Source organism: Grampus griseus (assembly GCF_964374135.1).
Source record: "Grampus griseus genome assembly, chromosome: 19".
NCBI lineage: Eukaryota > Metazoa > Chordata > Mammalia > Artiodactyla > Delphinidae > Grampus > Grampus griseus.
In genome coordinates, this window is record NC_139013.1 from 17,840,657 (window position 1) to 17,864,542 (window position 23,886).

At 41.1% G+C, this 23,886-nt stretch overlaps 1 protein-coding gene across 1 annotated transcript in view; it reads right to left on the reverse strand.

Moving 5' to 3' along the window:
• The window catches only part of TDRD12 (tudor domain containing 12), a gene marked incomplete at both ends in the record, with an annotated part of 80,042 nt that overhangs the window by 9,714 nt on the left and 46,442 nt on the right, over window positions 1-23,886 (reverse strand). Inside the window, 11 exons of the mRNA XM_082676935.1 lie at window positions 892-1,102; window positions 1,848-2,035; window positions 13,211-13,310; window positions 15,785-16,005; window positions 16,139-16,278; window positions 16,884-17,001; window positions 17,795-17,923; window positions 18,167-18,358; window positions 19,937-20,064; window positions 20,547-20,706; window positions 22,547-22,732. Of these exons, the coding sequence (XP_082533061.1) occupies window positions 892-1,102; window positions 1,848-2,035; window positions 13,211-13,310; window positions 15,785-16,005; window positions 16,139-16,278; window positions 16,884-17,001; window positions 17,795-17,923; window positions 18,167-18,358; window positions 19,937-20,064; window positions 20,547-20,706; window positions 22,547-22,732 (1,773 nt within the window). The remainder of the gene's footprint in view (window positions 1-891; window positions 1,103-1,847; window positions 2,036-13,210; window positions 13,311-15,784; window positions 16,006-16,138; window positions 16,279-16,883; window positions 17,002-17,794; window positions 17,924-18,166; window positions 18,359-19,936; window positions 20,065-20,546; window positions 20,707-22,546; window positions 22,733-23,886) is intronic.

Genomic DNA, 23,886 nt, shown 5'->3' on the forward strand with positions numbered 1-23,886 from the left:
TCCTCACTCTCTCACTGAGCTTCCGAAGAAAGAAACATCCATCCTTTAAAGACAGGTTGACAGTTGACAGAGGGGATGGGGGACACGCACCCACGCTGGGAACCACGCGGTGTGAGGAGTCCACAGCACAGACCTGTGCTTGGGACTCACCTCTGCACCTGTCCTCATTTAACTCCACTGTTTACAACCCATACCTTTTGCTTTGCCAACGGCAATGGCTTCTTTCATATCCTGTTAATCAGACTGTATGAAATTGAGCCTTCCTTTGAAGAATCAGGAGCCTCGTCATGAACAGGACTTAGTGCTCTGGTGACGTCCCTGCCGGGCCGAAGGCGGGGCCGCTCCACCCACCCGAGACGGCATGTGCTCCACGCCTTGGTACAGGGGGGCTTCTTCGCCTTCACAGTGCCTTATCCGCTCTGCTTGGTGACATGCTAGTTACCCACTCTGAAGGACCCAGAGGGCACGTCCCCTCCTTTGGAAGCTTTTCTGGACTCTCTCTCTCTTTCCTTGCCCAGCTTCCCAAGCCCAGTGGAATTACCTGGTCCCTCTGGCGAGGGTCCATCACCTATGTGCCCCCCGTGACACGGGTATCCTAAGCGCATACACTGTTTATTCTCTTTAAGTAACAGCCAGTTTATTTTTAGCACAGTGCATATTTCACACCCAAAGTGTGCGAGCACTAATGACGACCACGGCCCATCACGCCCGGCCTCTCTGAGGGCTCAGAGCTGGTCTACACATGGCGCTGGGAGTGCGTTCCTGACCAGACACAGGAAGCAGTGAACCCAAACCCAATACTCCAAATTCAAATACACCTCAATTCTGTGTATATTCTGGGTTAAATATATTCTGAAAGTCAACAAAATATATAAGGCCCAAATAACTCACCTTTGGATTCCATTCAATCTCATTGTCCGCGGGTTTCACTCTACAAACGATAAACTCCACGGCTTGAGGGGGCAGAGCGTGGAAACTTTCTGGGAGGTGAAGCAGCTGGTCTCTTGTGATGAGTTTGGTCCTGCCTTCATCTATGAACTTCACAAGGACATTATCCAGGGCCCACGTGTCCTCCTTCTGGCTCATCTCCAACACCTGAACCCTACAGGACAACAGTGGCCTCAGTCTAACACAGAGACCCAAAGGGAAATAATCGTCGCCTTGGCTTCCTCGTTAGAAGCAAACCACACAAAAGTTCCCTAAACTGCACGGCTTTACTCCATACTAGAAATAAAATAACTGAAGTCACCAAGAGCACTTAGCCGTGATTTATTTAATTCAAGTATTCTTATGTATAAAAAACAGTGTAGTACTTTGAATAAAGGAAATTCCTTTATCGGACAACACAAGAAAAATTAACATAGCAAATTAAATGTTCCAAGGTTCTCAATCTGGGCTATCACCAAGCGGGGACGGGTGGGGCATTCGAGGGCCATCGGTGCAAACAGGCACACGAGGCAGGATGGAACGCTGACAGTGCCACTTCTTGGGCTGACCTAGCTGACTTACATAGCCTCACCAGGGCTCAGTCTGCTTCTCTGTAAAGTGGGAACTGTGCCCACTTGATGGGAATTTTGTTAGAATTAAGTGAGTCGCTGACTGTCCATAGGTAAATGTCACACTGTCATCCACGCTCTGTGCTCAGCAGCCCCAGGGCAGAGGAGCCTCGAGAGTACGGCTGAGCCGGACCAGGGTGAACACGACCCCACCACCGCCCTCCTGGGAGGCAGCCAGGCTCAGTACGTGTACACCGGTCATATGGGCAGAGATGAAAACAGCGATTCAACACCACTTGAAGTCACCTTATGCTTCACAACTTCTAGAGATGAAATAAAGAGACACTTTACCTGTGAAAAGCTACTTTTTCTGCTAATCCATATAATCCAAATTTCTCCACCTTTTCAACAGTTGTTTTATTACTGGAATCTTCAAAATACTCTTTCATGTCAGCAGCAAGAGTTGCATAAAGATCCACATGTTTATCAACTATACGACCAAAGTAATTTGTTGCATTCAAAACATAAAAGGGTATTATCTGAAACATAAACAGTAAACATATCCAGAAAACAAACTCACTCTAACTAACACTCCACTGTAAAGCAATTGTACTCCAATAAAGATGTTAAAAAAATAAAATAACATAAAATCCCTTCAAAAAAAAAAAACAGGGCTTCCCTGGTGGCGCAGTGGTAGAGAATCTGCCTGCCAAGGCAGGGGGCACGGGTTCGAGCCCCGGTCTGGGAAGATCCCACATGCCGCAGAGCAACTAGGCCCATGAGCCACAACTACTGAGCCTGCGCGTCTGGAGCCTGCACTCCGCAACGGGAGAGGCCGTGATAGTGAGAGGCCCCCGCTCGCTGCAACTAGAGAAAGCCCTCGCACAGAAACGAAGACCCAACACAGCCAAAAATAAATAAATAAATTAATTAATTAATTTTTAAAAACCCCAAAATACAAAAACCTCAATCTGAAGCAAAGAGGTATCTGCAGAAGTCAGCACCTGACCTAAGAGCCCAAAGCACACAACAGGGATTTAAAAATAAACTAGGAAACTGACCAAAAAACCGAATAAAAACCTTAGCATACACACAAATAATTATAGTTTCACTTTAAATTTAATGGAAGTGGTTTGGGTAAATATTAGTTTAAAGCTTTATTATTAGTAAGTGTTCCTTTGTTTACTTTTTAACTGCACTTTAGAAAAATCCTTAAAAAAACATAGCCTCCGTGTCTCTGGAGCCCTTTCTGAAGTATTTTAGTGAGAGCCTGCTGTGTACGAGGCACAAGGAACTCAGAGAGGAAGCATGTCCTGCAGGGACCCTAAGCAACTGTGGGTGGACAGATGTGCCACAGCTGTGTGTGGTCAAGAAGACAACTCTTCACAGGCAAGTGTACGCAGGGTTATTGGCGTGTGTTGGGGTGTCGGTGCGCACAGGTACGCAAGAGTACGGAGGAGGCATTCCAGACAGGGGGCAAACAGTATGCATTAGGGCAGGGAGCCCTGGCTACAGGGCGGGAGTGAGCAGATGGCAGGAGTGAGCAGTGGTTATTTGGTGAGGGGGCAGCGCCATCTGGGAGGCAAGGCAGGCAGGGGAGAGGTCACCCCTTGTGACCAAAAGGTGCTGGATCTCACAGGGCTGACAGCCGGTGGCTCTCCTCTGTGCTCGCCCCCCCCCCACCAGCTTCATTGCCTACGCCCCTCACACTCGCCGTAAGCCTTGTCCTACTCCACAAACATTCCACACAACTCCTACCTCAGGGCCTTTGCACTTGCTGCTTCCTCTGCCTGGAATATCCTTCCCTAGATAGTCTCACGGCTGGATCCTTCTTATCATTTGGCCCTCGGGGCAGCTGACCCCTCCTCAGAGGGCCCCTCCCTGCCTCCATTTCCAAAGGGCCCCGTGTCCCCCAGCACACACCACGGAACTTCCCTGCATTTCATCCTCTCCGCAGCACTGTCACCATCTTACTCACTGCTGACCGTCCCCACTGGAAGGTGAGCCGGGAGAGGACAAGTAGCACGTCTATCATGGTTCCCAACCCAGCCACCCTCCAGCCCGTGGAGAGTCTGCCTCAGGGAACCCCCAGTGCTCTGTCAAGCCGGCCCTCATCTCGGGCAGGGAATTCAGTATTCCTTCTAGCCCGGCAGATGGCCTCTCCCAGGGAGTCTTCTCCCCTATGGTTTAGGGGCCCCAACAACCTGGCATCCCAGACAGAAGCCCACTGGGTGACAGGAGTCAGTGGACAGGAGGTGCAGGGGATGGGAAAAACTCTCACTCCAATGTTAGGAGAGCTTGGCAGGATATAACATACACTCCAACTGCAAATATAGTTTTTGAAAGATGCACAAAGAAAAGTAACAGAGAAAATATACTAAGATGCCAATGGTGACTGTTTTAGGATGACAGGAGTAAGGGGAGAGTTCCTTTTCCCCCGCATTTCCTAAGTTAGAAGGCTCTGTGTTCAGCACACACTGATGAACAGAGTCCAGGCCCGAGCAGGCATCAGTGTGTGGCAGTCCCCTCCACACGGCGTCAGCACATCCACGACACACCGAGCTGGCAGAACGGAGGTGGCAAAAAGCAGCTTGTGGACTGGACTCTCCTGCCAGGAAGGCGAGAGCGTGAGGCCTCCACACAGGTGACCCACTCTTCCTGGTTCCAGCACCGAACATCCTGGGTGGTGGGAAACCCCTCAGTCCTGGGCACATGGGAGGGTCCCTTCTGGCCACACACCTCCCCACCTGTTTCGATGCCCCTCTCGCCAGTAATTCAGTTTGTTACGGTTGCAGGACACAAGGTAAGATACAGAAATCCATCACATTTCTAAAACAATTAGAAAAATAACAATGACATCCAAAAACATGAAATACTAGGGATGAGTTTAACACAAAAAGTAGAAGATCCATCTACTGAAAACTGTAACACGTTGCTCAGAAAATTAAAGGCGACCGAGACAAACGAGTGATACGCCACGTTAACGGACTAAGGAGACTCAGTACTGCTAAGATGTCAATTCTTCCCGTGTTAATCTATAGACTCGAAACCGAGTAGGACCCTGTGGGGCCTTCCCACGGCAGACCCCTGCCCCATATCCTCTGCTTTAGCTTCTCTCTGAAGCACCCAGGTAATTGTATCTGTGCATGTTTCCTGAGTTGTTTTACAGATGTGAAAACCCCTCACCAAACAGAAGATGTTAACTACTTGATGACCAATGAGCACATAGCCCCCAGGCCTACAGGGGCCTAAGGATTGATAATGTTAACCCCCCGTGACACCACTCTGTTATCTCACCATCAACCAATCAGAGAATTGTGCAGGAGCTGATCACCTACCCTGTCACTCCCCATCCCTTAAAAATGGTTTCCTGAAACCCACTGGGGAGTTGCGGGTTTTTAAAGCATGAGCCACTCGTTCTCCTTGTATTGGCACCTTACAGTAGACGCTGGACTTCCTTCACTACAACCTGGTGTCAGTAGAGCGGCTTTACCATGCACACAGGCAAGTGGACCCAAGGTTGGTTTGGTATCAGACTCAACGCAATGCCAAGCAAAATCCCACCAGGATTCTAAGTATAATAGATATTGATAACCTGATTCTAAAATTTTATATGGACATGCGAAGTAACAGTCAAAAGGATATTGAAGAAGACAGGCAACGTTGGAAGACTTACCCACCAGTTTTCAAGATTATAAAGCTACAGTAATCAAGCCAGTGTGATACTGTATAAGGACAAAGAAACCAAGGAGCAGAATAAAGAATTCAGAAATCAGGACTTCCCTGGTGGTCTAGTGGTTAAGAATCTGCCTTCCAGTGCAGGGGACGCAGGTTCGATCCCTGGTCGGGGAACTAAGAACCCACGTGCAAGGGGGGCAACTAAGCCTGTGTACTCTAGAGCCTGCGTACCGCACCCAGAGAGCCCATGCACTGTAACAAAGAGCCCGCGTGCTGCAACTAAGACCTGACACAGCCAAATAAATAAATAAATAGTAAAAAAAAAAAAAAAAAAAAAAAAAGAATTCAGAAATCACATATATGGTCTCCTAATTTTTGTCAAAGGTGTCAATATAATTTAGGGGGAAAAGAAGGTCTTTATACTAAATGATGCTGGAGTGACCAATTATCCAGAAGAAAAAATCTTGCCTCCTTTTAAAAAACTCTGCCACACACAAAAGTTAATTTGAGGTGGATCACAGAGCTAAATGTAAAACTATACAGCTTCTAGAATAAAAACACTGGGAAAAATCTTTGCAACCATATGGTAGGCAAAGATTTCTTATGGCATGAAAAGCACAAAATACAAAATAAAAAAGTAAAAAACAAAAAAAAAAACAAAACAAACAAAAAAAAAGTAAAAAACTAGGCTTCATCAAAATTAAAAACTTTTGCTTTTCCACTGGGAGAAAACATTTGCAATATATCTGACAAAGGATATCTAAAATATATAAAGAACTGTTAAAACTCAACAAGAAGGAAACCCAAATAAAAAATGGGCAAGAATTCTAAACAGAAAAGTTAACAAGAGAAGAGATACAAATGGCTAGTAAGCAGTGGAAAGATGTCTAAGATTCTTTATCACCAGGGTAACACAAATAAGATAACAGTGCAAATGCAACAGAGTGGCAAAAATTACAGACTGAGAATACCAAGTACTGATGAGAATGTGGATCAACTGGAATTCTTGCGTGCAGTGCTGGTCAGAATGCGAATGGTTCCACCTCTTTAGAAAACTGTTTGGCAGTTTCTTACAAACATACACTTACCATATGACTCAGCAATTCCACTCCTAGGTCTTACTCCAGAGAAAAGAACACGTACTGTCAAAGATGTAACACAAATGATCGAAGCAGCCAGAAACTGTCAACAACCCAAATGTCCATCAATTTGTGAACAGACAAACATACAGTGGAATCCTACACAGCAATAAAATAGAAAACAGGCGAATCTCAAAGATAGTACACTAAGGAACAGAAATCAGACTCAAAAGACCACATACTGTACAATTCCATTAATATGAAATTCCAGTAAAAAACAAAACCATAGTGACAGAAAGCAGATCCCCTGGGAACCAGGGGTATGGGGGGTATGTAATTTAAAAACTCCCTGCAAACAAAAGTCCAGGACCAGATGGCTTCACTGGGAAATTCTACCAAACATACAAAGAACAACTATTACCAATCCTTCTCAAACTCTTCCAAAAGATTGAAGAGGAGGGAACACTCCCAAAGTCATTCTATGAAGCCACTATCACCCTGATACCAAAAGCAGACAAAGATAATACCACAAAATAAAATCACAGGCCAATATCTTTGATGAATATAGTTGCAAAAATTCTCAATCAAATATTAGCAAACTGAATCCAACAACACATAAAAAAGATCACACACCACGATCAAGTTGGATTCATCCCAGGGTCACAAGGATGGTTCAACATATGCAAATCAAAAAATGTGATACACTCCATCAACAAAAGATAAAAACCACATGGTCATCTCAATAGATGTAGAAAAAGCATTTGATAAAATTCAACATCCATTCATGATAAAAACTCTTACTAAAGTGGGTATAGAGGGAACATATCTCAACATAATAAAAGCTATTTATGACACATCCACAGCCAACGTAACACTCAATGGTAAAAGCTGAAAGCCTTTCTTCCTGTTAAGATCTGGAACAAGACAAGTGTGCCCATTCCCACCACTTCTATTCAATGTAGTATTGGAAGTCCTAGCCACAGCAGTCAGACAAGAGAAAGAAATAAAAGGCATCCAAACTGGAAGAGAAGAGGTGAAAGTATCATTATAGGCAGACGACATGATACTGTATATAGAAAACCCTGAAGACTCCACACAAAAACTACTAGAACTGATGAATGAACTCAGCAAGGTAGCAAGATACAAGATTAACATACAGAAATTTGTTGCATGTCTTTATGCTAACAATGAAATATCAGAAAGGGAAAGTTAAAAAAAAAAATCCCTTTTAAAAATAAAGTACTTAGGAATCAACCTGACCAAGGATGTGAAAGACTTGTATGTTCAGAACTATAAAACACTGATAACGGAAATTGAAGATGATTCAATAGAAAGATATCCCATGCTCTTGGACTGGAAGAATTAATATTGTTAAAATGGCCATACTACCCAAAGCAATTCACACATTTAATGTGATCCCTATCAAATTATCCATGACATTTTTCACAGAACTAGAATAATCCTTAAATATATATGGAACCATAAAAGGCCCAGAATTTCCAAAGCAATCCTGAGGAAAAAGAACAAAACTGGAGGCATAACTCTCCCAGACTTCTGACAATACTACAAAGCTACAGTAATCAGAACAGTGTGATACTGGCACAAAAACAGACATATGGATCAATGGAACAGAATAGAGAGCCCAGAAATAAACCCACACACCTACAGTCAATTAATCTTCAACAAAGGAGGCAAGAATATACAATGGAGAAAAGACAGTCTCTTCAGCAAGTGGTGTTGGGAAAGTTGGACAGCTGCATGTAAATCAATGAAGTTAGAACACACCCTCACAACATAAACAAAAATAAACTCAAAATGGCTTAAAGACTTAAATATAAGGCATGACACCATAAAACTTCTAGAAGAGGACATAGGCAAAACATTCTCTGACATAAATCGTACCAATGTTTTCTTAGGTCAGTCTCTGAAGGCAACAGAAATAAAAGTAAAAGTACACAAATGGGACCTAATCAAGGTAATAAGCTTTTGCACAGCAAAGGAAACCATAAACAAAATGAAAAGACAACCTATGGAACAGAAGAAAATATTTGCAAATCATGTGACTGACAAGGGCTTAATTTCCAAAATATACAAACAGCTCATACAACTCTAAAACAAAAACAAATAACCCAATGAAAAAATGGGCAGAAGACCATTTCTCCAAAGAAGACACAGAGATGGCCAAAAGGCACATGAAAAGATGCTCAATGTCACCAAATATTAGAGAAATGCAAATCAAAACTACAATGAGGTACCACCTCACACCGGTCAGAATGGCCATCATTAAAAAGTTTACAAACAATAAATGCTGGAGAGGATGTGGAGAAAAGGGAATGCTCCTACACTGTTGGTGGGAATGTAAATTGGTGCAGACACTATGGAAAACAGCATGGAGGTTCCTTCACAAACTAAAAATAGAGCTAGCATATGATCCAGCAATTCCACTCCTGGGCATATATCCAGAGAAAACTCTAATTCCAAAAGATACATGCACCCCAATGTTCATAGCAGCACTATTTACAACAGTCAAGACATGGAAGCAACCTAAATGTCCATCAACAGATGCATGGATAAAGAAGATGTGGTAATATATACACAATGGAATATTACTCAGCCATAAAAAAGAATGAAATAATGCTATTTGCAGCAACATGGATGGACCTAGAGATGATCATACTGAGTGAAACAAGCCAGACAGAGAAAGACAAATATTATATGATATCACTTATACATGGAATCTAAAATATGACACAAATGACCTCATTTACGTAACAGAAACAGAATGACAGACACAGAAAACTTACGGTTGCCAAAGAGAAAAGGGGGTGGGGGAGGGATAAATTAGGAGTTTGAGATTAGCTGATACAAACTAATACATATAAAACAGATAAACAACAACAAGGTCCTACTGTATAGCACAGGGAACTATATTCAATATCCTGTAATAAACCATAATGGAAAAGAATATGAACAAGAATATATATATATATATATATATATAAATGTATGTATGTATCTGAATCAGTCTTGGCTGTACAACAGAAACTAACACTACATTGAAAATCAACTATACTTCAATAAAGTAAAAAAATAAATTAAATTAAATAAAAAGGAAGGTCTTGGTTAGAGGGGTTCTGGGAAGGTGGCCACAGTGAGGTGTCATATTTTTTGACTCTCGCTGAATCCCCCACATAAAGACAGACAGAGCAGTGAGACAGCAAAGCCAAAGCCAGGGACATACTGCAACAAAACGTAATTAACAAAACATCCCCATGGACCCCAAAATAAAAGCAGATGAGGATGATAACATAGGAGAAACTCCAGGTGACCCTGGGTTTGGCACTGACTCTTTGGATACAACAACAAAAGCACAGTCTGTGATAGAAAAAATTGGAAAGTTGGACTTCATTAAAATTAAAAACTTCTGCTGTCCAAATGGCACTATAATCATCTTTTAGTATCCACGGAGGATTGGTTCCAGGACCCCCTGTGAATACCAAAATTATTGGATGCTTAAGTCCCTTACATAAAATGGTGTAAGAATTTGCATATAACCTAAGGACAGCCTAAGGATATACTTTAAATCATCTCTAGATTATTCATAATACCTAATACAATGTAAATGCTATGTAAATAATTGTAAATACAATGTAAATGCTATGTAAATAGTTGTAAATACAATGTAAATGCTATGTAAATAGTTGTTGGACCACTGCAAATTCAAGTCTTGCTTGCCAAATATTTTAGGTTTGAGGTTGGTTGAATCTACGGATAGCAAGAGTTGACTATATAAAGAAAATGAAAAGACAAGCCAATGGCTGGGAGAAAATTTTTACAAAACACATATCTGATAAGACTGGGATCCAAAATATACAAAGAACGCTTAAAACTCAATAATAAGAGAACAAACAACTCAATTAAAAAATGGGCAAAAAACCTGAACATATCATCTCACAGCTATTTCAGCAAAGAAGATTACAGCTGATAAATAAGCATATGAAAAGGTGCTCAACATCACGTCATCAGGGAATTGCAAATTAAGACAATGAGATACCACTACACACCTGACTGAATGGCTAAGATCTAAAACACTGACAACGTCAAACACTGGCAAGGATGTGGAACAACAAGAAGTCTCATTCATTCATTGCTGGTAATAATGTAAAATGGTATAGTCACTTCAGAAACCAGTTTTGTAGTTTCTTACAAAGCAAAACATAGTCTTACTATATACATAATCACACACAACAGTCACACTCTTTGGTATTTACCCAAATGAGTTGAAAACTTCTGTCTACACAAAAACCTGCACTTGAATATTTATCCTAGCATTATTCATAATTGCCAAAAATTGGAAGCAACCAAGATGTCCTTCAATAGGTGAATGGATAAACAAACTGTAGTATATTCAGCCATAAAAAGAAACGATTAAGCCACAAAAAGGCATGGAAGAATCTTAAATGCAAACTGCTAAATCAAAGAAGCCAGTTCAAAAAACCTACACCCTGTATGACTGCAACTATATCACATTTGAAAAAGGCAAAACTACAGAGACGGTAAAAAGATCGGTGACTGCTACGAATTCTGGGGAAGAGGTAAAGGGATGGACAGGTGGAGTGCACAGGGGACCTTCAGGGCAGTGAAAGTGTTGTGTGATACTGTAACGGTGGATATGTGTCATCACACACTTGGCAAAGTCCATAGAACGTACACTGCAAGGAGTGAACCTTAACTTAAACTGTAGGCTTTAGTTAATAATAATTATCAATATTGGCTCATCTATTATCACACATGTACCACAATAATGAAAGATGCTAATAATAGGGGAAACTGTTGGGGGCGCCGGGGGAGAGTACAGGGGAACTCTGTATTTTCTGCTCAGTTTTTCTGTAAAACTAAAACTGCTCAAAAAAATAAAATCTATTAATTTAGATAACAACAACAAAAATAGCAGATGAGTAAAAACCACCCACATCACAAGACCTGCGTGGTATCACTGTGTGTGCAGGAAGCAGCACTGGGAGGTATGAGCTCGTCTGAAAGACTAGCAACAGGAGGATTCCACAAGAGGCAGCAGGTGTTCATTGAAAACACGGTGGGCCTGGGTGACAAGGGCAGCTGCACTGGAAGGCTTTCCTGCATTCTGATAGTGGGTGAAGGCTGGGCATTCTGATAGTGGGTGAAGGCTGGGCCCCTGTGAAATCTCCAAACTGTCCACCCAGGGACAAGAGAGATGAAGGAAGAGAAAGGCCAGATGTACCTGGGTGAGGGGCACAGAGCCAGGGCATCTCAGAAATCTCAGAAACTGTGTTTTCATTTTTTTTTTTTTTTTTTAACCAGACATGGAAACAACAGAAATGGAAACTCTGTGAAATTAGAAAAGCTATCCTGACCCACACCTCCTCCTCAACTTTAAGGAAAAGGAATTTTACCGAAAAATGAGCAACAGCAAAGTATCAAGGTCAAATCCCATATTAAGTTACAATAATAAAAAAGAGAATAAGAAGCAGAATAACAGTCCCTAGAGACAATGAAGGCCACCAGAAAAATGTATCCACAAAACAGATGAAAACTGTACTCCAATTTCAAAACTAGCTGCCTTTTAGCTTATTAAGAAAGTGACACATGATATAAAAGAACCACATAAGTCAGAATTTTAAAATGTAGAAATGAGGTGATAGAACTTGGGAAGAATCAGAATTTAAAGACAAAAATCATTTCATCAATGAAAACTGTATGGGGTTGAATGGTAATCCGTGCCTCCTGCCACGCCCCCAAAGAAAACTGTCTCTGTGCTAACTCCCACGATCTGTGACTGTGACCTTATTTGGAAAAAAGGTGTTTGCAGATGTAATTAAGCATCTCTGGGTGAGGAGATCACTGTGGATTATGGGCGTGGGCCCTTCATCCATTGACACGTGTGCTTTGTAAGAGGCACAGAGAGAAGAGGAGAGGGTGATGTGAAGATGAGGCAGAGACTGGAGGGATGTGGCCACGAGGTGAGGACAGGCCAGGGCACGCCTGGAGTCAACAGCAGCTGGAAGAAGCAGGAAAGGGAGTCTTCAGACGGAGCACAGCCTGCTGACACCTTGATTTCAAACTCTGGCTTCCAGGACTGTGAGAGAATAAACTTGTGCGGTTTTAAGGCACCCAGTTCATGGTATTTGTACAACAGCCCCAGGAAACGAGTACAGCACAGCCACACAAGGAGGAGCACAAGCATGAATGAACATAACAGATTCGCCCTAAGGGAAAGGGAAGGTGAAGGCAGAACACTCAAACTCAAAAAGAAAGGAAGAAATAATAAATAAATAAAAAAAAAAGATTCACAAGAAAGTGACAACTCAACTCAGCAATTCTATCTGTATCTCAGAATATTCCCCAAAGGAATAATCATGGATGATCTGAAAAGGTTCGTGTAATCATCACATTATTTTTAATAGTCCCCAAAGGGAAACAACTTTCTTTCTAAAAAGATAACTAAGAAATCCCTAAATTTAAGTGGTTTATCTATCTTCCAATTTGATCTTGGTTTTATGAACGAACTGGCACCTTGAAATAAGGCACTGTATAAGAACCCTTAAAATAAGTGCCTACAGGGCTTCCCCGGTGGCACAGTGGTTGGGAGTCCGCCTGCCGATGCAGGGGACGCGGGTTCGTGCCCTGGTCCGGGAGGATCCCACGTGCCGCGGAGCGGCTGGGCCCGTGAGCCATGGCCGCTGTGCTCCTCAGCGGGATAGGCCACAGCAGTGAGAGGCCCGCGTACCGCAAAATAAAAAAAAAAAAAAATTAAAAAAATAAAATAAAAAAAAATAAAAAATAAGTGCCTACTGTCAGATTAATGGTGGTAATTAGTACTGTCATAATTGCCTTCTATTAAATTCTACCTCTTAAAGAATGAAAGTTGTTCATTAAAATGACCATTAATCATTGGACAAGTTCTTTAATAGGACTTACTTTTATGTATCCAAACACTGGTAGAGTTTGGTTGGATAACTTCCTTGGCATGTCTACTTCTGGATTAACATGGTGTCGATCAGGACAGATCCTTTTGTCTCTGAAAAAAAGGAACAGGATTTTAAAACCAGGAAAAAAAAAATAACAATTTTCAACATGAATTTTAAAGTATTCACCAGGAAAATTAATCTAGAATCGAAATCAGAGAACTTGTATTCCAAACGCTGTAAAGTTAAGTAACCAAATGCTGTAAAGCTAATTAGATCCCTCAGATGACACTAGCAGTATGTAAATAAGTGGAAAGGATCCTAAAGTTTAACTGGCACTAAGTAAACTCAAAGGACAGAGTTACTGCATTACTTCTCCAGACAGTCTTAAATGCAGTACGTAAATGAACAAAATATACTTCCAAAATAAAGACTCTGAATCAGAAACACATCACTATAACCCACAACAGGGGCCAATGAACCTCTAAACCAGGAGCCATTCCGTAACCCAAACTGAGAAATAGTTAAAGCTTCAGTTTTAAAATTCAATATTTTATTTAAAGGCATAATCGAAATTGCTGCTAATAACCTGGATAATGTACATAATTCAAAGAAGTTAATTTCAATCGTTATCTTAAAATTAAATTCAATCCAGTAGATATCTAACAGACATCTACTACTCAGTCCCAGAGATCCACTGATCAAGTATTGGCATCGTGTCTGGATCCCTGACTCAGAGATCTCCTGACTGTTAAGATATATCCATGTTCTCCAAATTGATTCATATAATCAGTGCAGTTATCAAAATTCCAGCAACGTTTTTGAAGAAACTGACAACCCTTTCTAAAATAAACATGGAGATGCATTAGACTTAAAATGCCAAAAAAACCTTGAAGAAGAGCAAAGTTGGAGGACTTAAATACCATTTCCCAAGACCCACTATAAGCTACAGTACTTAAAAAAGTGTAGTACTGGTGTAAGAATAGACAAATAGACCAATGTAACAGAGAGAGTCCACAAATGGATCACATATACTATCGTCTGGGTTATGTCAAAGGCACCAACTCAGTGAGAACACAACAGTGTTTTAAATAAAGAATGCTGGAGCAAGAGATTATCCATACAGAAAAAAGTAAACCTTGCCCCATATCAAACACTATACACAAAAATTAATTCAATATAGATTATATGCCTAAATGTGAAAGCTAAATCTATAAAACTTCTAGAAGAAAATATAGAAGAATGTCTTCATGATCTAGAGATAGGCAATTTATTTCTTATATTAAAACACAATAAAACAGTAACCATAAAACATTTCATCAAAATTAAAAATGTCTGTCCATTGAAAGACTCTTAAAAGAGTGAAAAGGCAAGCCACAGACTGGGAGAAGTTTCTCAAAGCATATATGCATATCTCTGACAAAGCAGTTGTATCAAGAATAAACAAATTATTCCTATAAACCAATAAATACCCCATTTTAAAAATGGGCAAAAGACCTGAACAGGCATTTCACAAAAAAGGATGTCCAATGTCCTACAATCATGTTGAAAAGCCATTCAACGTCATGAATTCTTAGGGAAATGCAAATTAAAATAACAACGGTTTTCCCCTACACCCCCACGAATACTAAGTGTTGGTGAGGATACAGAGCAACCCAAACTCCCTCACACACACCTGGTGGGATCACAAGATGACCAACCGCTCTGGCAAAGTTAAACACAAGTCTACCCCATGACCCAGCAATACCACTCCAGAGTATAATATATACCCAAGAGAAACGGGTGCATAGTTCCAGAAAAGGACACGTACAAGCGTGTTCATGGAAGCTTCATACATAATACAACTCACAGGCCCGTCAAGAGTAGAATGGATATATACATCGTGATATATTCATATAACAGAATTTTTTAAAAATATTTATTTATTTATCTTGCTGCGTCAGGTCTTAATCGCAGCACACGGGATCATCGTTGCGGTACTTGGGATCTTTTGTTGTGGTGCACGGGCTCTTCATTGCGGCACGCGGGCTTCTCTCTAGTTGTGGCACGGGTTCCAGAGCGTGTGGACTCTGTAGCAGTTTGTGGCATGCGGGCTCTCTAGTTGAGGTGCGTGAGCTCAGTAGTTGTGGCACATGGGCTTAGTTGCCCTGTGGGATGTGGGATGCTAGTTCCCCGACCAGGGATCGAGCCTGCGTCCCCTGCATTGGAAGGTGGATTCTTTACCACTGGACCACCAGGGAAGTCCCCACACAATGGAATTCTAAGCCACAAAATAAATAAATAAATAAAATACCAATACATGCAACATGGAGGAATGCCACAGACAGTATTGATAGATGGAGCACACTACAATTCCATGTATATAAAATTCTAAAACAAGCAAAATTAGTCAGTGCTGGTAGACAGAGTGAGGGTGGTTACTTCAAATTGGGAAGGAACAGGAGGGCATCTTGCAGGGGCTCCCTCAGAGCTGGGCCGTAGCTCACATGGGTTGCATATGCATATAACCACCATCAAGCTGTAAACTTATCATCTGTGCAGTTTACTGTATGCTACATGTCAGTTATGAAAAAGATGACTGGCTTACTTGCAAAAACCAAAAGCCTTAAGATACGGACAAAGAGGCCTTCTGGCTTTTTTATCTTCTTTGGCTTCCAGAACCCCTGCAGTAAACTCGTAGAGCTCTGAAGGAATCTTGGTATCTGCTCGCTCCAAGTAGCGCAGGACGCCAACTGCATGGCAGGCATTTCTCTCCGTCAGCAGCAACACAGATTTGGTTTTTTTCTCTCTCTGTTCTGCAGGAGAACCCTTAAAATTGGGGGTGAATAAAGGAAGCAGATCATCCGTACCAGTCTAAATGATAAAACTTCCCGGACTCTGCATTTGTCATTATGTGGAAAACGCCAGTGAAACATTAAATGATAATATAAATTAACCAAACCTGTTCAGTTACACTCTGAAAATGATCAGACATGCAATACAGGCGTCCACCAAAAATCTTCGGCGAGGAAGGAAAGCTGAAGTGAATCACACACGTGGCATCGGTGATGGCCAAGAGTGGTGTGCAATCATCTGTTAAGGCTGGAGAAAAGGATTCGGACAATTTCAAATGAAGCTGGAATTTTACGGCACATACTTTACAGAACAATTCCAGGAACCATACTTCAAAACATTCCTTTACTGCATTTTACTTTTCAGATGCAAAGAAACTTCCTTCCCATTTCTTTTCCCAAAATGTCAAAGCCCAGGAATGAAATTCCAGAGAAAAGTGGTCTCCTTTTTAACTCGAAAAATGCCTCTCTTACAAATCTTGGCTGCCCATATGGTTTTCACTTATTTTACACGTTTTGACTTTTATATTTCCAATATTAAACTTAACAATCATTCACGACAAGCTTCATCACAGGCATATACATGTGACAGTGATCCTTGAGCTGGAACTGCAGGGAGCACAGCTAGCCCAAGGGCCGCTCGCTGCCTACTAACCTGAGACACTTGGATTCCACCTCAGGATCAAAATCATAGCCAAGGTTAATTTTCACTTTGAAATTCACATTACTAATACATTCTCAATAAATCTGGGAAATGATGAGAAATTTGGAGGAGGTAAATAAATTAATGAATTGAAGACATGATTCCTATTAGCTCAGCCTTCTCTAAATACAAGTAGAAATTAAAATACTTACCTAATACAATGTGAGAACCAGAACTTAACTTCTTCTTCCACTGTTCTGAAACACTTTTTAAATTAAAAGTCACTTCTTTATGCATTTTCAAACAAAACACGGAACTGCTTTCTACTACCTAAAGATGAAACCAAAGGGGCCAGTTCACAGTCAGGAACATAAGCTTGAAGATAATTTTTCATCAATTATTATCGATACAAATCATTTAAAATTATCTGTGAGGGTCTCACCTCACTGATCCACTAATTCTAAGAATGAAATGCTTGTAAATTTAAAGAAACATATTTTCAAAATTCTATGGTTTATATCTAAAAACTTGCTCCAGTGAAACAAACATTATTTTGCTAAAACTATTTTCCTTCCTTTTGAAATAACGTGTACATATATGTGCGTGTATATATACTTGTGTGCATGTATACTTACCTACACAGATTATCTGTAGAGATATGTATACGTATACATGAAATTTATGGTACTATTGTCAAGAGGGTACTGTTGTTTTTCACTATACCTGCTTGTTCATCTTTGCTAAGGTCGGTGCACTACTGATTCTTTTGTATTTGGCCTCATTTCTACACTTTAGCATTAATTTATATACAATTAGATTAAATAAATCTTTAGCCAATTGGCTAAATGATGATATACTTTAGCATTATCGTCTCTATTGTCTTAAATAGAGGGTTCAGAAGATGTTGGCACGTCTTCATGAACCAGATCCTTTTCATGCTCTGCCAGGTCCCCCTTGTGGACCGCTGGCTTCCATGGGAAGGCTATTTCCCTGTCAAATACGTAACTACTCCAAGTAATTCTCAGGTGACTCAAGATTCAACCACAGTCTAAACAAGCAGTAAGAACGTTTCATTCTTACTGGAAGGGCTCACCTTCCAGTAAGAATGAAAGGAAGGGCTCACCTTACACACTATTTCTGTTTCAGCTACAGAACCGGTGAAGATCAAGGTCTTCTGTGCCTGACTTGGAACGAAATCAAGAGTCTGGAGTAAAGTGGAGGTCTTTTCACATTCCAGGCAAAGACGTACTACCTGGTAATGAAATGCAGAAACAGTGGGATTTTTAAAAAATGTTCAAGGTGCTCCAGTTTTACTTTTTATGGCAAAGTCATAATTTTAATAGGAAAGAAGGTATAGAAAAGCAATATAAATTTAAATACACAATTACAGATTGTATATGAAATTAATACTGTAATCTTTTAATATTAAACCATGAATAAAGGTTACTTGCTTGGGCTCACCAACCCCCCACCACACACACCCAGGACTCTTTACCTGTTGGACACTGCCATAGAGGGCAGCCTCCTCCATGGCTGTGATCACAATGTAGGGGTCGTTCATGAACTCTTTGATTAACTGCTCTATATGTCTGTTCCAATGAACTCCAACTGCAACAATCTGATGTGGGGCAGATTCCCTTTCTTCAACTTCAATAATTTTTTTAAAGTTATCTAATATAGGAAACATCTAAAAAATCAGCATAATTAATTTCACTTTTATTTCAAAAGAAACTAATAATTAGTTTGACAGAACATAAAATGTAAGGAATGTATATTTTCTGTTCTCAGAGTGGGAAAGGTCTTTAAACATGAAAGTAAAAGTAAAAACTAAAAAGGAAAAATGTTTACGTATAGACAAAATTAAAACAAACATCTAGGTAAATACCGGCAACACAGGTAACAAAGGATGAACAGCCTTATATAAAAACTTCTACAAACTAGTTAGAAAAAGATGATCCCAGTGAAAGAAAACAAGCGAAGGAAATGAACAAGCAGCTCCTAGAAGAATGGGTACAAATGGCCAGTATAAATTAATGCTCAATTTAACAAAGTAATCAAGGAAATACAGATTAAGCAAATCAGATGCCACGTGTAACAATCAGCCTAGAAAAGAAAGCTGGACGAGGGCCTCCTACTGCCAGGGGTGCAGGCAGTGTGGCGCGGAGGCACACTGCCAGAGGGAGTGCAAACCCATCTACACTTTCAGAGTGCCACTGAACAAGGCAGTGTTCCAGATACTAGCTTTGCAAGTAAGAACTGAGGCAGTCAGTAAGTCACAAAGCCTGGGCTTGACCTTGGGGCCACTGCTGCTCCCAAAGGAATGCTCCTGACCTTCATGCTACACTGCTTCCAACAAGTGCCTTTTAAGAATTCATAGCCTTTGATCCATTAATCCCCTTCCCAGGAATTTATCCTAAGAAAACACATGCCAAAAGATGTTTCTTCAGCTACACACATACACACAAATGATGCTAAATGTCCATATATAAGACAATCAGAAAATAAATTATGTTATGTCCACAGGGTTCAATACCACATGGCCAGTAACAATCATTCTAGAGAACAGTTAGTAGCAATACTCACAATGCCGTTCACTGAAATGCAAGTTACAAACTAATACATAAAATAAGGTAACAGTAACAATCATGCTAGAGAACAGTTAGTAGCAATACTCACAATGCCGTTCACTGAAATGCAAGTTACAAACTAATACATAAAATAAGGTAACAGTAACAATCATGCTAGAGAACAGTTAGTAGCAATACTCACAATGCTGTTCACTGAAATGCAAGTTACAAACCAATACATAAAATAAGGTCCTGATATTATTAATTATATGTATCAATAGACACAGGAATTACAAAAAGAAAAGAAATACTCTAAAACAGTAACAGTGGTTACGTAACCTCTGAGCATAAGATTATGGATGCTGGGGTTTTTCAAGGGTTCTTCTCTATTTCTCAAATTTTCTAAAATAGAAGTATTGCTTACATAACCAGAAAAATATTGATTTTAGAAAATGTCCCTGGGAAAGAAATTTTGCTCTTCAAAGAGAACTTTAACATTGGGTAGGAAATTCAGATAAATGTTCTCTCCTCTTAATTATAGCAGTTAAAGGGAAACATTTTTTAGATTAACCAGCTTCTTCCCAACTAGACACGTTTCCTGACTCCTAAAAGACTTTTATTTTACATATTTATATATATATATAACGTATATATATGTTTCTGAGTAGTAATGACATCTAAATAAATGGCATACTTACTTGCTCATTAGCTTCAGAGAATAATATCTCCACCTCATCCAAAATCAGATGACAGAGTCTAAGAAATAACAAGCTTTGATATTTGAGAAGTCTCAGGAGGCTATGTGGTGTTGTAACAATTACATTGCCTACATTTTAAAAGAAAACACAGTTAACGCCTTAGATTTTCCACAGGTTTTTCTAACGTTTCCTTTGCTAAGATTCCACATACTTTCTAGAAACGCCTTTCAATGAAATAAACCCTGTGTTTCTTACTCAGGTGGGTGTGAGAAGAGGCCTGCCCAGGCTGCCCCTGTACTGTCTGACTAAATACCTGTGTTCCCACCAGGTTTTGAGCTCCTGAAAGGCAGGGGGTGGTTTTAGTCAACAGCTAATAAAACAGTAAGTGCTTAATAACTAGTTGATAAATGAATGAAAAGACTTAGTTTTCTCAGTAAAACAGATGTAAGCCAAGAGTAAACCTTCACCACCAACACTGATCGGTAACTGACAAGTGACGTCTGGCTGATCACCACACAAGCCCCGGGTCAGCGCTGGCTCCCAGGCCTGCCTGAGCAGGCTTCCACTGTGTTCTGCAGGGAAAACCAGATAGCTTGGAAAGGATGCTTACACCCACTTGGAAGCTTCATATTTTTGGCTTCATCTTTGTGGAGTCCGATTGTTAATACCACAGGATGAACAACAGGCCTGGAGGACACGCTATAGTCTCCCAATAATTCAAAAACTAATTGGGCCTTTTTCCACCCAGGGCACACGATGACTGCCAGAGGCTGCAAAGACAAATAAATTCACATAATTTTGGACAAAGGTTAAGAATCAAAGACATGCAGAACATCTCCCTGTACACAGTAAGCACTATAAGTTTTTGCTATCATCACTGTCATGCAGGTCAGAAAAGTCAAAATATAATTTCACTAGAATGGATTCAGACACACTGACTCAGATTCTGCTGGGGCTTAAACTATGCACAAGTATTAAATCATTTAGTCCTTAAAGTCCCCTTACAGGGTGAGACCTATTACTACCTCATTTCACAGATGAGGAGCCTAAGGGACAGAAAGGTGAAGTTTGTTGCCCAAGGCTGCACAGCTAATATTCAGAAGAAGCAGGCAATCTGGCTCCAGACCTCCTGCTGCTAAGCACAAGGATGAACTGCCTCCTGAAAGGGGCCCTCAGAAAGGTTAACGTCACTTCCTTAGGAGATTAAGTTCCCTACTGCACCATCTGAGCCCTGCCCTCCACTACCCCGCAGATATCTCTCGACATCTGCCTGCCAAACACCTTCCTGGACACATGCCCTCAATTAACTGAAGACAAGAATGAGTCTCCTCTTTTTTTTACGCAGACGCAGGCAAGCGCCTGCTTCCAGGGCTCACGCCTAAATGCAGACTGACCCTGGAGATGCGGAAAAAGCAGAGTGGACACAAGGGTCAGACCTGGACATTCCTTTCTGGCCCGGCCAGGGGTCTATCTCAACACAAGCTGCATCTCATCAGTGGGCTCAGCTGCTACCTGACTGAGTGATACAAATGTATCCATTTAATATTATTAAGTCAATACATCGTAACATAGCCAACACAGATTTCCAAAGAGAACTCGTTAAACTACATGGCATAATCAGAAAAATAAACTAGTATCTTTCCTAAGATGAAATTCGAATTGTCTTTTGCACTGCTATTTTTCACCTTATAATGAGCGATGGAGCCATCTGTAGTGTATCTTGGGAGAAGATCTGAGACGGGTCTCATACACATCAATTCACCTAACAGCCAAAACCCCAGCAAAGCAGATGTCACTCACTCACCATCATTTGACCCTCACATCCAATTTCTTTCCTTTCCATCATCCTTCTCAGCTATTAACTGATTCTTATGAGTGGGAAAAATAAAGTGGGATTATAAAACAGTGTGGGGTTCTGTGAAGATAATTTAAAGAAGAGGGACAAGATGACAGAAATCCTAAATTCAAGTCCCACTTCTTGTTGCACTTGTCAGCAGGTAAGAACTTTTACCAGTAACTTTTCATGAGCTTAATTTTCTCATCTATAAAATAGTGAAAACAATACACGGCATGACCATCTCAAGGGTTTGCCATGATAATTACGTGAATCGAATCAGTTAGATAATTCTATAAACTGTACAGTCATCACTAAAAGCCAGGACTCTCCCAACTCAGCCGATGGCTCACAACTAGGGGTTCTCGGTAAGAATCAGTGTGAGAGAATCAGTGACCGTGTTGAGAAAAGAGTTTCTCATAGGACGGTCTCTGTTCTGCCAGGTTTTTTTTGTTTGTTTTTGCTTTTTGGTTCTTTTTTGCGGTACGCGGGCCTCTCACTGTTGTGGCCTCTCCCGTTGCGGAGCACAGGCTCCAGTCGCGCAGGCTCAGCGGCCATGGCTCACGGGCCCAGCCGCTCCACGGCATGTGGGATCTTCCTGGACCGGGGCACGAACCTGTGTCCCCTGCATCGGCAGGCGGACTCTCAACCACTGCGCCACCAGGGAAGCCCCCTGCCAGTTTTAATGTAACTTAAACTTTACCAAAGGTTAGGTGTCAAATTTAAAATAAATATTTAATCCATTTTGTTGTTAAACAAAAATGTCTTCAACTTACTCCATTTCTACTTGGTAATGACTTGTAGCAGCCCCCTGTTTGCAAAATCGTAAGCAGTGGTGGAAGGTACAACAAAGGGTCATTTCCACAATGAGAAATGACCACCATGTCACAGCCACGTGCTATGGGAGGCCAAGAGTAAGATTCAGTGTGGCTGGGGCCCGGAAACTTATTTCTTTGAAGAGCCTACAAAACATCAACAATAACCAAAACAACAATAAAACCCAGAAAACTAATAAACTTCTCATTGCTCACTTTACCCCAGTAACGAGTATACATTGCTTAATCTGGTATTATCCAAGACCTAACTTAATAAGTCCCCCCTGAATCTTTTCCAGCAACAAACTCCTGCTCAAAAGACTTGCTTTTCTGGGCTCCCAACTGAAAGGATCCAACAGGCAGTCTGTTGAAGCACGAGGTGCCTTAACATTTCACCACAGCAAAGACGTGGCTTCTCTTCCTCCTGATAAACTGCTGGTGCATCAGCTCCACTTAGAAAGTTTTTTAAAAACTTGCCTTTGTTTGCTTATTTTTCTATGCAATTCGCTGTCATCGAAACCTCCCAAATGTTCCACAGAGGAGAGTTCTCCAGCCACACTGATGAGATCTGCCAACAGGCTGAACTCATCAGCACCGTCCTCTCTCTGAAGGTCTCATCCCCCGGCCCTGAACTCCAGCTGCACTCGGGACTGGGATTCCCCTGCAACATCACCCTTTTTGCTGAAACTTTCTCGGTTGAATTTCTTGGTTTGGTGGAGAACAAATTTCGGTAGCTTCTCGACAAAGGGTACAGGGGAAGGAAATCTGAGATTCTGCACGTGTGAAAATGTCTTCATTCTATCCTTACACTTCAGTAATGGTTTGAGTACAGACCTCTAGGCTGGAAATAACTTTTCACGAGAATTGTGGAGCCACTGCTCCTCTGGTGAACTGTGGGAAAGTCTGAAGTCATTCTGATTCCTGACCCCGCCGTGGGATGGGTTTCTTCTCTCTGGAAGCTTTCATGATCTCTGAATCCCTCCAGTTCAGATGCTTCGTAGCAACGTGTCTACGCTCCTGCTCCTCGGTTGTGCTGGGTCTCCGGTCGGCAAACCCTCTTAATTTAGAAAGTCATATCCATTAAGTAAGGAAAGTGTCCATGTGTTATTCTCAGAATTTTCGGTCCTCTGCCATCATTCTTTCTAGAAATCCCACTCAGATACGAGACCTCAAACTGACCCTCAAATTCTCTTTTCCCCCCCATTTCCATCTCTTTGTCTTTGTCTTCTACTTTCTGATTAACTTCTATCTTACCTCTCATATCTGTTTTTTTTATTTCCGTAGCATTTTAATTTCTAAGA